The following is a 13,142-nucleotide window of genomic DNA, read 5'->3' as shown; positions in this document are numbered from 1 at the left end:
TCCTCCTCATCTGCGGATCTTTCTCCACTCCTCCCCTCTCCCACCTGTCCCCTGTTAGTAACAAATGAGAGGAGTCTTCAGGGCTGGCAGACCTGGTGCACACACTTTCCTGGAGTCATGCTCTCTGAGACACCTCTGCCAGGTCTGCTAGGGGAATTGGGCAGTGTATTTGGGAAGTGGGACCATGTGCTGAGCCTTACAGCCCCCATGAACTCATCAATGGTGAGATCAAGTGGTCCATGAGGTTAGGGACATGAGCAGATAGGCCTGGGAGGGGAGTCAACTATGGTCACAAAGTGCCAGTTAGCTCAGCCTCCATGACATTCTGTCAGTCACCCTTAAGTGAGGAGCCTGGGCTTTCTGAGAGATGATGTAAGAACATGCTAGAATACAGTCACTTTTAATTAATTCACTCAAATATTTATTCATCTGTTTATTTGACCAGAGTATCCCCTGGTTAGTTATTATTATTGTTTTTGTGGTTTCTGGCTTTATTATTAAGTCGTAGATGTGAGAACATAGGGCTGAATCTGACTTAAGCCCTGCCCTCAGAGGGCTCATAAAGAGAGAGAGAGAGACCGACCACAGAAGCCCTCAGCACCATGTGACAAGGGCTCTATTGAAGGGATGTGTTAAGTTTGTGGGAAGAAGGGCCAGGGTGTGAATTATGACAGGGATGTGCAGTGGATGGGGCAGGTGATGCTGAAGGATTTAGAAGAGTGAAGCCAGCAAATAGGGAAGGGACTGATGTTGCAGGTAGGGAACAGCCTCTGCAAAGGCCTGGAGTACAGAAAGCCTGTGGCTATCTGAAGGAATGGAAAACTCCCCACACCTTTTCACCTTCATTCATTCATCCACTCATTTTTTCTGGGCCAGGCTCTGCTGAGCACAGGGCCACCAAAGTGAGGCAGACCTGGCCCTGCCTAGGAGTCTCACAGTCAGGGCAGGGAGACATACAATTTTTATGAGAGCAGAAATATACACAGATGCCTTCGGGAGGATAGAGGGATGGGTAGAGAAGGCTTTTTGGAGGAGGATATCTTTGAGGTTTGACTTGAGGAGTTTGACAAGTGAAGGAGCAGAGATGGTCACTCTTTACAGAGAGAGTAGCATGTGCAAAGGCCCAGAGGCCAGGTATTCATTCCTTCATTTGTTATATTTATTCACTCAACAAATATATATTGAATGCCAGCCACGTGTCTGTACTATGCAGAGAGGTTACAGAGTGAACAATTACGGAGCTTACATGGAGGGTTTTAGTCACCTTAGGCTATATTGTGCTTTGGTGACAGACAACCCCCAAATCTCAGTGGCTTACAACAATGAAGGTTTATTTTTCACTCAAGTTGTGTGTTTATTGCTGGTGGCAGAAAGAAGAGAGATGATGGAACCATGTGTTGGATCTTAAAGTTTCTGTCCCAAGGTGGCAGATGTCTCTTCCACTTAAGTTTTATTTGCCAAAGCGTGTCATGTGGCCAAGTTTGACATCAGTGAGTCAGGGATGTGTAAGCCCACACAGAGAAGAGCAGTGCATATTTTGACCAATGAGACAACCTACCACGTGATTGAGGAAATGTAGCTTAATATGACTGGGATGTTCGGCACAAGGGTAGATATGAAAATAAGTGTTGAGGAGAAGCCTGATCATGCAAGACCTTGGGTACCAGGCTGAAGAGTTTGGGTTCTGTCTCCTGGCAGTGAGGAACCATGGAAGGTTTGAAAAATTCTATTGAGTGTTAAGCAAGGGCATGCAGGATCTTATTTGCACTTTAGTAAAATCATTTCAGTGGGAGCAGAAGAATGGCTGGTGGGGGTTGAGGCTAGAGATAGGAAGAGCAATTGGGAAATTTTGGAAATACCATAGTAGAGAGATTGAAGAGGGTCCCAACTACAGAGAGGGGGAGAGGGCTTCAAGAGATGTCAGGAATAGAATTAAGGGAATTTGGCACACTGTTCAACACATAATTTAGAAGGAGAGAATGAACAAGTGAGTGTGTCTATGTGGACCTTGTGTACCAATGAAGTAACCAATAAATTGATCATTTATAAAGTGAGACAGACCCTGATGAAATATCTCTCCATTAAAAAATGTTGATAATTAAAAAAAGTTTTTAAATTATTTACACACAGTAACATTCACTTTTTTTGGACTATGGTTCTGTGATTTTGACAAATGCATAGATTTGTGTAACCACCACCCCAATTAGAATATTGGACCTGTTCTGTCATTCTAGAAGTCTCTCTCATGCAGCTTCTCTTTGTTAATCACACCATCCCTCCTGCCTAACTCCCTGAAGTCCTGATCTGTTTTTCTGCTGCTATAGTTTTGCCTTTTCAGAATGCTGTCTAAATGGAATCCCATAGTATGTAGTCTTTTAAGTCTACCTTCTTTCACTTAGTATAGTGCATTTGAGATTCACCCAGGTTGTGGCATGTATCAGTGCTTCCTTTTTATTACTTAATAGTTTTTAATTGTTTGGCTGTATCACATGTATAGTTAAAAAAAAAAAAAGCTCCAGATCACTTTTCACTGTTGTCTACTCTCTGCAAAATGTTGGCTGCTTTATGCAGTGCCTCAGGCAGGGCTTTTCTGTTTCTTGCTGAGTGTCCTATGCCTGTAGGTCTCCCTCTGCTCAGCCAGAAAAAGCGCTCTCTGGTTCCCTGGGCTCAGAGGTAGAGTTTTGCTTTTTTCCTGTAATGTGAAGACTCACTTCCTGCTCAGAGTCCCATATGTAAACAAAACCCCCTGCACAGCTTCCTGTGTAACATCATTAAAGCATCCCACCAGCAACCATTACTCAGGAGCATCAGAGGTTAACTGCTCTTCCTACACCCTATGCTATAAAAGCACATTGCAAAGTCTTATCAGGCCCCTGAGAGTTAGTGGACTCTCAGTTTTCCCAGACATCCCCAGATGGCCTCTGAATGGGCTGTGGGAAATTGATCTTAGCTGTTTCTCATTTGTATATTTGAGTAATGTAGGGTAAGAGTAATGTAGGATATTTCTATGCATTGCAGTATCCTATGGGGTCACCTGGCTGGAAAACCAGGTTTTCCCCATCCTATGGACTGCAGTAGTTCTGATCTAGAAGGCTGCTGGAAATTTGGGGTTAAAAACCTCCAAAGGCTAAGAAGTACAGACCTGACAGGACCAAGTTCAAAGAAATACTTTAAAAAATCAATCATACTTCCAACAACAGTTTTGCTGGGTTCAGAAGTATTGGTTTCAAAAGCGATTTAGTTAATTGAAAAAAGTATCTGTTGCATTAGTAGATAGTAAACTAAAAAACATCTTTTTAAACAAAAACTTTCAATGTTGAAAAATGCTATATGGGGACAAAATTTGCTTATCAAATTTATTATTGTTCATTGAGAAGAAAGTGTTTACAAATTAACATTAAAATAACATTCTTTTCTAATTATTAACAAAATGCATCTGATTATAGAAAATTTGAAAAACACAGAATTAAAAAGAAAAGAAAAATTATTCATAATTCCCAAACCTGGAGGTAGATATCTACTAGTAAAAAAAAAAAAACCTGAAATCATACTGTAAATAATGGATTAAGTTCAGCTTTTTTGTTTCACCTTGAATTGAGCTCAAGATCACCAAGTCAAGACAACATGACTTAATGGCTGCCCAGTATTGTTTTATGGATCTGCCATAATTTACCTTACTAATCATTTATTGCTGGGCATTCTGTTGTTTCCTATTTTTCCTTCCTATGTACCTGAAATTGACACTGTGGCAGATACACCCTTTGCATGTCTCTTAGGCTCTGTCCTTAGAAAGGGGTTTGGGTTGTGAAGATCAGAGACTCAACCTATCATTTCGAGGACAATAGGATTTATGGTAAGGATTCTTGACCCTGGCACTCTAGGGTGGCTGCTCGTTCTGGCTCAGAGTCAGTGCTCCAGGATCAGCTTGGCAAAAGCTGGGTGTGGCAGATCAGGAGGGCTGGGTACTGACACTGAGGCAGGGAGGGATAATGGGGTGCACATGCCCGAGGATCCCGCAGCCAGGGCCAGCTGCTCCTCCTAGCTGAGATTCTCAGTGTCATCAGTGCTGCTGAAGGCTACAGATACCTCATCCTCTCTGGAAGGTGGGGAACTAGGTATTTGCCCTTCTTTTCCCCATCGGAGACTGGCATGAGGGGAGGTGCAGAGCCGTTTGTGGGGCTGGACCCTGCGGCCACCTCTCTGATACCGGTTCTGTCGAGGTCCAGGCCCCTCGGATCCGAAGGTCTACATCAGGATATCAGAATACCGCCGCCTTCCAACCCAGGGATTCAGGCGATTCTTGAGGATGTGTTGGTGCCGCGCGCCCCCTAGTGGTCACTTCCCTCCATGACTAGCACAATGGGCGTCGCTGATGTTTTCAGGTCCAGCCTCCAGGACCCCAGAGCTGGGGAAGTCTCCTGCAGATCCACATTTTCCTGGGAGCCATGAGGTGAGTGCTACTCCCAACTCTGTGTTTAACTTGCTGTGTGACTCTGGCCAAATCACATCCCTTTCTGGGTCTTACTTTAGTCAGCTATGAGATGAGGAAGGTTATGCTGGTCTCATAGGTTTGATCTGAGGGAGGGGAAGGACTCAAAGCCTCTGCAGCTCCTGCCTGCTTTGGCCAGGCAGGGGGCCCGGGGCTGGCTGGAGCGAGTGTGTGCAGTGTGGTAAGCAGATTCCAGGGAGCGCTGGGTTTGTGCCCTTTCGTGGTGTCCACTAAAGGCTCTAAATTTAGAGATCAGCCCTCAGCTTTCATGATGATCAGTCCTCATGAAAACAGAACAAAGTGAACAGAAGTCAGAGAGGATGTGGCCAGGTTGGCAAAGTTCTTAGAGCCAGGCCCCACTGGAGGGTTGGAAGGACAGGGACTGCCTGCTTTGGAGGTGACTTGAGGCCTAGGTGGCTTCACGGGAGAGGAAGTAGTGGACAGATCTCATGGTCTCCACGGGTTGGACAACTGTGAGTTCAGAAGGCAGACGCTTCAGACAGGTAGGAAAACCAAGCCCCCAAACCAGCCTGAGGGAGTGTGTCAGCAGGAATGGCAGAATAAGGGAATTCTTTCTTCCATAAAAGCAATGAGAAACTGGAAAAAATTATCAAAGTCAACTTTTTCGAACTCTGAAAATTAATGAAAAGCTTACAACAATTCAAGGAGTATTCATTAAAAAACAACAGCTAAATATTAGTAATAATAGTGAACTTTATTCTGTTTTAGTTTGCCTTAGTCCCATCCCTCTCTCTCTAGCCATGTAGCAGCCTTGAAACCCAATAGCTCCAAAATTGCAGGGAAAATTAGCAGCCTGGCAGCCACTGGAAGGGGCAGAACAGAACTGGAGCTCCTTCAAAATTCAGTTTCCAGATAACCGTCATTATTTGACCTGTCTGCTGGTTCCTTAGATGACCTCCCTTGAAAGGGAGTGTTCATTCAACCGGACTTGAAGAGTGCTCAAGGCAAACAAGGCTTTTTTTCCTGAGGGAATTTGTTGAAAACAATCAGTGGCTATCATTTAACACCACAACTGTCTGAGGCAGTGATAACATCTGGAGCAAACAAGAAGCTGACCTAAAATCTTAAAGAAAACATTGGGGAATGAGCTGTCCACAGAGGGCTTTGAAAAACTCTGGCATATTCTTGGGATTCTAAAAGGGCTGTGCACATTTTCAGGGAAGACATGGGAAGGTCCTAAGCTCTCAGTTCTGGTGGACATTGAGGCTCTGTGCAATAAGAAAGAGAAGGCTAAAGCAGATTTGTAAACTGCCTGCCTGAACATTGAAGGAGTTCTCCAACATGCACACAGAACCCCTTGGCAAATGCTGAGAGACTTATTCATTCCAGGCATTTACGGGAATGTCTGTTCAGTCATTAGCTGACCACTACCAAGCAGAGGCTTCAGTGGAGACACACAAGAAAGAGTACAAACTTTGCAGTGTTAGTTTAGGAAAGTCAGTAAACAAACTGCAGCAGTAACAAAAACCTAAAACAACAGTGAACGCAGGGGTAGAGATCTGGTTTCCACAGTTGCTGCATTATATTATTTAAAATATTCAGTTTTCTACAAAAATTATGAGACATGAAGAGAGATAAGAAAGTACGGCCGGTTCACAGGAAAACAAGCAATTAGTAGAAACTACCCCTGAATAAACCCAAATTTTACTAGACAGATACTTTAAGCCAGTTGATTAAAATATGTTCAAAGAACTGAAAGAAACCACATCTAAAGAACAAAAGGAAAGTATGTGAATGATGTGTCATCAAGTAGAGAATATCAATAAAGAAGTATAAAAAAGAACCAGATAGAAATTGTAGAGTTGAAGGTCCAACAAACTGAAATGAAAAATTCACTAGAAGAGCTCCACAGCAGCCGTGAGTTAGCTGAAGAAAGGGTCGGCAAACTTGAAGACAGGTCAATGGAGATTATCTAGTCTGAGGAACAGAAAGAAAAAAAGAGGGAAGAAAATTAATAGAACCTCAGATATGCATTGGACATCAGCAGGTAAACTAACATGTGCATAATGGGAGTTCCGGAGGAGAGGAGAGAAAGACAAGAGTATTTGAAGAAATAATTGGCCCAAACTTCCCAAATTTGATAAAAAATGTTAATCTACACATCCAAGAAGTTCAATGAACTCCAAGTAAGACCAACTCTTAGAATTTATCCTAGACATAACATCGTGAGACTGTTGAAAATCACAGATAGAGTGTACATTGAAAGCAGCAAGAGAGAAACAGCTTCTCACATACAAAGTTTCCTCGGTGAGATTTACAGTCAGTTTCTCAGCAGAAGCCAGAGAAGCCAGAAGGCAGTGGGATGGCATTCAAAGCGCTGAAAGAAAAAGCCTATTAACTACGAATTCTATATCTAACAAAACTATCCTGCAAAAAATAAAGGTGAAATCAAGACTTCTCAGATAAGCAAAATGGAGAGATTCCTCACTAGCCGACCTTCCCTACAAAAAATGCTAAAGGGAGTCATTTAGATTGAAATGAAAGACCACAGGCAGTAACTTGAATCCCCATGAAGAAATAAAGATCAGCAGTAAAAGTAACTGCATAGGTAGAAATATAAGGTAGTTTAAATGTAAATAAGTAAATAGTTTGTAACTCTTTTTTTCCCCTCCTATATTATTTTAAAAACTACTGCATAAAGCGGTAATTATAAATCTATGTTGATGGGCATAGAATGTATAAAAATGTAATCTGTACAACAGTGATAGCACAAGGAAGGGTAAGGAGTGGAGCTATTAGGAGCAAAGTTTTGTACACTCTAAGTTGGTACAAATTCTAACTCGATTGTTATAAGAGTTAAGATTTTAAGTGTAATCCTTAGGGGAACCACTAGGAAAATAACAACAACAACAAAAATGTAGTAAAAGAAATGACAAGAGAAAATGGTACACTAGAAAATACCTATTTAACATAAAAAAGGCAATAATGGGATAATAGAGACACAAAAAAGACCTAAGACAGAAAACAAATAGGAGAATGGCAGACATAAATCCTACCTTATCAGTAGTTACATTACATGTAAAAGGATTAAACATTCCAGTAGCAGAGATTGGTAGGATGAATAAACTGCCATGATCCAACTGTATTCACAGAAGACACACTTTATATTAAAAGATACAAATTGGTTGAAAATAAAAGGATGGGAGAAGATATACCATGTGAACAGTAACCAAAGTGGAGCTAAAGTGACTATACTAATATCAGACAAAATAGAATTTAAGGTAAAAACTGTGGCCAGATATAAAGAGGTACATTTTATAATGCTAGCGGGTTCAATCCGTCAAGGAGATATAACAATTATAAACCTGTATGTCCCTAACACAACCGAGACCCAAAATACATGAAGCAAAAACTGACAAGAGTTGAAGGGAGAAATAGACCATTGAACAGTAGTCGCTGGCGAGTTCAGCAATCCGCTTTCCATATTGGAGAGACTAACTAGACACAGTATCAGTGAGGAAGTAAAGAGCTTGAACAACACTGACAGACAGCTATGGATCACTCCACCACCAACAGTTGAATACACATTCCTCCCAAGTTGCACATGGAACATTCTTCAGGATGAAATATATGTTAGGATATAAAGCTAGTACCAATAAATTTACAAGGATTGAAATAATAAAAATTATGTTCTCTGACCACAATGGAATGAAATTAGAAATCAGTAATGGAAGGAAATTTGGAAAATTTACAAATATTTGGAAGTTAAACAATACATTTCCAGTAACCCGTGGATCAAAAAATACATCACAAGGGGAATTAGAACAAAATTGGAATTAAGACAAATTGACTCCCCAAGAGTTCCGGGAAGTAGTGTTTATCCAGAGCACAGTTTGCAAAATATCATCCCTGGGGGGAACACTGCCCAGGACAGCCTGCTGGCGGGGGTCAAGGGGCAGGGGCCTTGCTGAGGTGAACTTCATCTCTCACCTCCCCAGTTCAAATCCTGAGTCTGGCAAGTGGGCTTCCTATTCTCATTTTTGATTGTGAGGTTTTCCAGGGAGGACCCCAATGTTGGGGTCCACACACCCCAAATAAGTGCCAGTGGCTCAGTCATCATCACTGTTGTCAACCGGCTAATTAGAGATTGAATTCCTCCCTCACTGCTGATGAGTCTCATCCCCCTGGGTCACTTGTCAAATGGAAAAGATGTGGCAGCTCCAGCTTCCAGAGGCCCTACCTGCTGTGTAGAGTCGGGGTGGGACTTGGGGCAGGTGCAGGGGGTGAGTGAGGGCGTGGGGCTCTGGGAGGAGACAGGGCTGCACTAGGTGGCCCTTGTTATTCTCTGCTGCAACTCCTTTCCGGTGGTGTGTCTCTAAAATCCTGACTGCAAATGTCACCTCGCACTCTTGGGTCCCTCTGATGATGGTGGTGATGAGTGGGCGTCGGGGGGGGGGCGGCGGTATGTGCTTGTGTTTCACATGAGCTTGCTCAGCTCTAGAAATAGAAGTATTTCAAAATTTTTCTTTATTTAGTTATAAAAAAAATACAGTACGTCCCATGCACCAGTGTAGCCAATATATATAGTCATTATCACTAGAGCAAGTACTAAAATGATAGAAAACAGAAGGTTACAGGAATGTGTTTACCCAACTAAAAGAGCCTGAATTAAAATTGTTAATCTAAATAGCAACTTGCTTATTATGCAAAAACCCTTATTCTATATGTTTGTGAGAGCTAGAAATGTATAAGTATTATTAGTAAAAAAATATTTAAAAAGTAGTTATTCATTAAAAATAAAAATTGAGCGTTATCTACAATCTCCTGAATTATGAGGGGCCTTGCCCAGAGCAGAACCTCGGTCCCTGATAAAGGGTGAGTTGGAGAGTTTGCCTTCTTCTTCAACCTCCTCCTGTTGTGTGATGCCATTTCTCCAAGGTGTGTTTGCAGTGGAAATTTCCACATGCGGCTGAAAGTGGGAGATACATAGGTGACCACAGGGCTTGGGCAGGGGCCATGCTTCCTGCAGGGATGGGGCCCTGCTGGGGTTCCCTGAGATGTGGCAACACTGAGGTGGAAAGGCAATGGCCCAGCTCTGTTGTGCAGTCATGCCTGGGTTTGGACTTTGACCAGAGGTGATGTGGGTCATAACTTACATGCCTCTAAGTCAAGAGATAAAGAGTAGACAGAGACAAAGAGAAAAGAAAGAGAGCATGAATGAGTAACCAGGAGGGATGGGGGAAGGTCTTCTGCTCTGGGAGAATCTGCTCTGCCTCCCAGGCAAACTGGAGGCATGTCAGGAGTCTCAAATTGGGGTCACAGCAAGTCTAGGCCCTCTCTGGAGGGATTGGGTACGGGGGTGGTCCTCACCCTATGATCTGTCACACGGGATCTCCATTGTCCCTCCAGGTTGAATTCACAGTTGCTTCAAAGTTCAACAAGCCATTTCCCTGACTTTGGATGAATTTTCAACACTCAGTACAGCATAGTTACAGGCATGGCAGGCCAGCAAGGTCACCTCAGGACCCAAGATCGGGAGCTGTCAAGAGGCCTTTCTTCCCTCTTGACAGGCTTGGGAGAGGCTGAGGGATGGCAGGGACTTGGGAGGGTGTGAGGAAGCTGAAGCAGGGCAGGCATGATGGGTGGTGCCAGTCTCCTGTGGGACTGAGATGCAGAGTCGTGTCCCACGGTCATGCCATCCAGCCCATTGCCTCCAAGCAGACAGGCACGGGAACCTTCCCAGGGGGTTCAGGGACCTCAGGGGAAGACTTCTCCTGGCAGTTGAGCATAAGCTGCTTTGAGAAGCCAGAGAAAGTCTTTGAGTTGGACCCGTGGTCCCAGATGACAAGGTTATGTGGATGTCCCAGCCTGGATTTTCCAGCATTTTAGGGGTAGGCATTGCTGAAATGTGTTCTTGGGCATTTCAGAGATTTGGATTTTGCTACCCAACGTGGGGAGGTCTCTGGGACCCATGAGGAAGGGCCCTTAGTCTGGGGCGGGTGTGCTACATTTGAGGGCTCAGTGCCCCGTGTCCGACTAGCCCGAGCTGCAGTGGTGTGGTCCCCCTAATACACCAGCTCCTCCTGGGGGTCCGAGCCATACAGCTCGGCCAGCATCTTGAACCTGGGCCCCCAGTCGTTGAGAAAGTCGTAATCGATATCGGAGTCGGACGAATCAGTGCCCAGGGAGCTGAGGGACTCAGCAATGGACTCGGCACCCTCGTAGCCATAGATGTGTAGAGTGTCGTAGGGTGGGCCGCCGCCGTCGTGGTCCGCCTCGTCCTTCTTCACCTCGATCATCGCAGCCATCTCCCCGGGCGCGTGCACCCCGGGCGCGTGGCGCGGCGGCTTCTGCACGTGTGGGTAGAGGGACGCGCGGGCCTCCAGCGCCGGCCGTGGGGGCTTGGCCCCGCCGTGACGCACCGAGTTGAGCACCGACACATCGTAGCTGGTAGTGTCCATCTCGCCGCCACCCTCCTCGTCGTAGGTGACGAGTTGCTCGTGGATCTCCGTCACGCTCTTGCCGTGGGCGCGGGCCTGCTTCCGGAGCCGCTGCCGCAGGAAGATGAGAAGGGCGATCACTGCGGTGGAGCAAGCCAGAGCTAGTCAGACACGGGCCAGCAGGCTGGGTGGCTCCCACTCTCCGAGGCTCACCTGCACCCTTCCCTTCTCCCTGAGAATCCCTGGGCCAGCCCAGCCTTCCAGTGACACCTGGACCAACACAGAAGGTTTCATTTGGTCTAGATACTTGGTGGGTCCATCTCGGCGCCCCTACCCCAGCATCAGCCCCACCCCAGGATATGATCCTGGCTGGTGTCATGGCCACTGGTAGGGACTGGCGGGAGAGGAACAGAGTGGGCCTCCCTCAAGTTCATTCTCCACCCCATCTACCTGCATCCTTGCTTCCTCCCTCCTTTTACCACTGTGGAAAATCCTGGCAAATCTTTCCATGTCATTATCCAAAGGCCAGGAGGCCAGAGGCTGAGGCAGAAATGGGGAAAGGGATGGAGTTGGAATTTGGAGTGCAAAGATTCTGAGCCAAGATGATGATGATGGGCTACGGTGGTGCTGGCAGACATGGCACCCATTGCTGTAGCAGCAGCCACTCTTGAGCATCTACTGTATACATGCTGGCATGATTTGACACATTTTTATGTCCTCTCACTCAAGATTATCCCATTGTTATCCCCTTTTACAGTTAAGCGAACTGAACTCAGAGAGGCTGAGTGACTTGCCCAGAGTCCCATGGCCAGGCAGTAGTGTGATGGCGGCCCTGCTCAAAGCTCCGAGGGGTGTGACAGCATGAGGGTTGGCAACCCCTTGGAGGGGTGGACCATGTAGGGCAGAGGGCTCAGCCGGGGGCCCTCGCAGGGGAGCCACTGGCAGGAAAGGCCTGGAGCAGATAATGTGGGTGTCTCACCGTGTCCCCTGGTCCTGTCACTGTAGTGCACAGGCTAACCTCTAACCACCCGAGCGCTTCCTCTAGAGCACCCTGCCGCCATGGTGGGTGAAGTGGGAAGAACTTACACCTCTGGGAGGAGCCCCAGCCATCAGCTGGTGGGCACTGGTGGATAAACACAGGCTGTGAGTGCCAGTCCCCAGTGGGAGGAAGCTCTGGTGACCCAGGGTGACAATTTGTGTGGCAGCTTGCCCTTTGTCAGCTGCCTCCCTCCCCTATCTCACTCCCCCTCTTCCTCTGGAGCTTCCTGGGAGCACCTCTCAAATAAACCACGAGCACCCCAACACTTGCCCCAGAGTTTGCTTCCTGGGGAACCCAAACTAAGGCAAGGCCTAAAATGCTCCTAAAATTGCTGAGGCCCAAACACGAAAAGAAAAGATATCAAGGTTGGAGGAATCCTTAAAATAAGGAAAGAAAGCCCCCGGTGCTAATCTAAACTAGAAGTTTTTAAACTTCCCATTTCTTTCCAAAAGAGGAACTAGATCCTTTTTTTCCAAAATAGGTTTTATATAAATAAATGCCTAGAACAGGGCCTGGTACACAGTAAGTGCTCAAAATATGTAAGTTGAATGAGTGAATGTCATATATAAAGTGTTTTAAACCAGAAGAGCCTTGAGCCCCGCCCCCTCCTCTCTCCTCCTCCCCTGCCCTTAGGCACCCAGGGAGGTGGAGCTCCCCCCCCCCACCTCAGGAACCCTGAGGCTCAGAGTCGGGTACTGGTGCAGGGCTGCCCTGAGGGCTGGAGGCAGAGTTGGGCCTGGATCCCTGGCTTCTTCCTCCTCCTGTGCAGCCCCCTCAGTATCCCCTTGCATCCTCCCGGGCACTGACCTGTGATGGTGAGGATGCAGAGGAAGATAGCTACCAGCACCTGGATGCTGACGCCCACCTGGACAGCCACCTCCTCACACAGAGTGAACTCGCCGCGCTCGTTGCACTTGCAAATGGTCACGTCCAGCATGCTGGTGCCGGTGAGGCTCGGCCTCCCGTTGTCCGAGATGAGCACAGGCAGATGGTGGACCTTGGCACGTTCCCGGTCAAAATACCCATACTTGACTGTGATATTGGCCGTGTTATCTGGAAACACCAAGGCTTTGGAGTCAAGTTCTGCTGCCTAGAGTCCCTGTCCTATCCTCTACACTGATGATGTGGCCTGCCTCCTCCAGGAAGCCCTTGGTGACTGCGCTAGCCCACATGCTGTCTGGGCTGCCTCTCTGCCCTTTATACCCCTGATTCA

The 13,142-nt window shown here is 46.2% G+C and overlaps 1 protein-coding gene across 1 annotated transcript in view; it reads right to left on the bottom strand.

Annotated features, from left to right (window-relative positions):
- Positions 1-8,970: 8,970 nt before the first annotated feature.
- CDH5 (cadherin 5) overlaps positions 8,971-13,142 on the bottom strand; it is a 30,925-nt gene continuing 26,753 nt past the window's right edge. Inside the window, exons 11-12 of the mRNA XM_006203658.4 lie at positions 12,737-12,982; positions 8,971-11,030 (exon numbers count right to left, since the gene is read on the bottom strand). Of these exons, the coding sequence (XP_006203720.3) occupies positions 10,516-11,030; positions 12,737-12,982 (761 nt within the window). The 3' untranslated portion in view covers positions 8,971-10,515. The remainder of the gene's footprint in view (positions 11,031-12,736; positions 12,983-13,142) is intronic.

The sequence above is a fragment of the Vicugna pacos genome, chromosome 9, assembly GCF_048564905.1.
Source record: "Vicugna pacos chromosome 9, VicPac4, whole genome shotgun sequence".
NCBI lineage: Eukaryota > Metazoa > Chordata > Mammalia > Artiodactyla > Camelidae > Vicugna > Vicugna pacos.
Note: the sequence above shows the minus strand (reverse complement) of the source record. Positions and strands in the feature narration are given on the sequence as shown.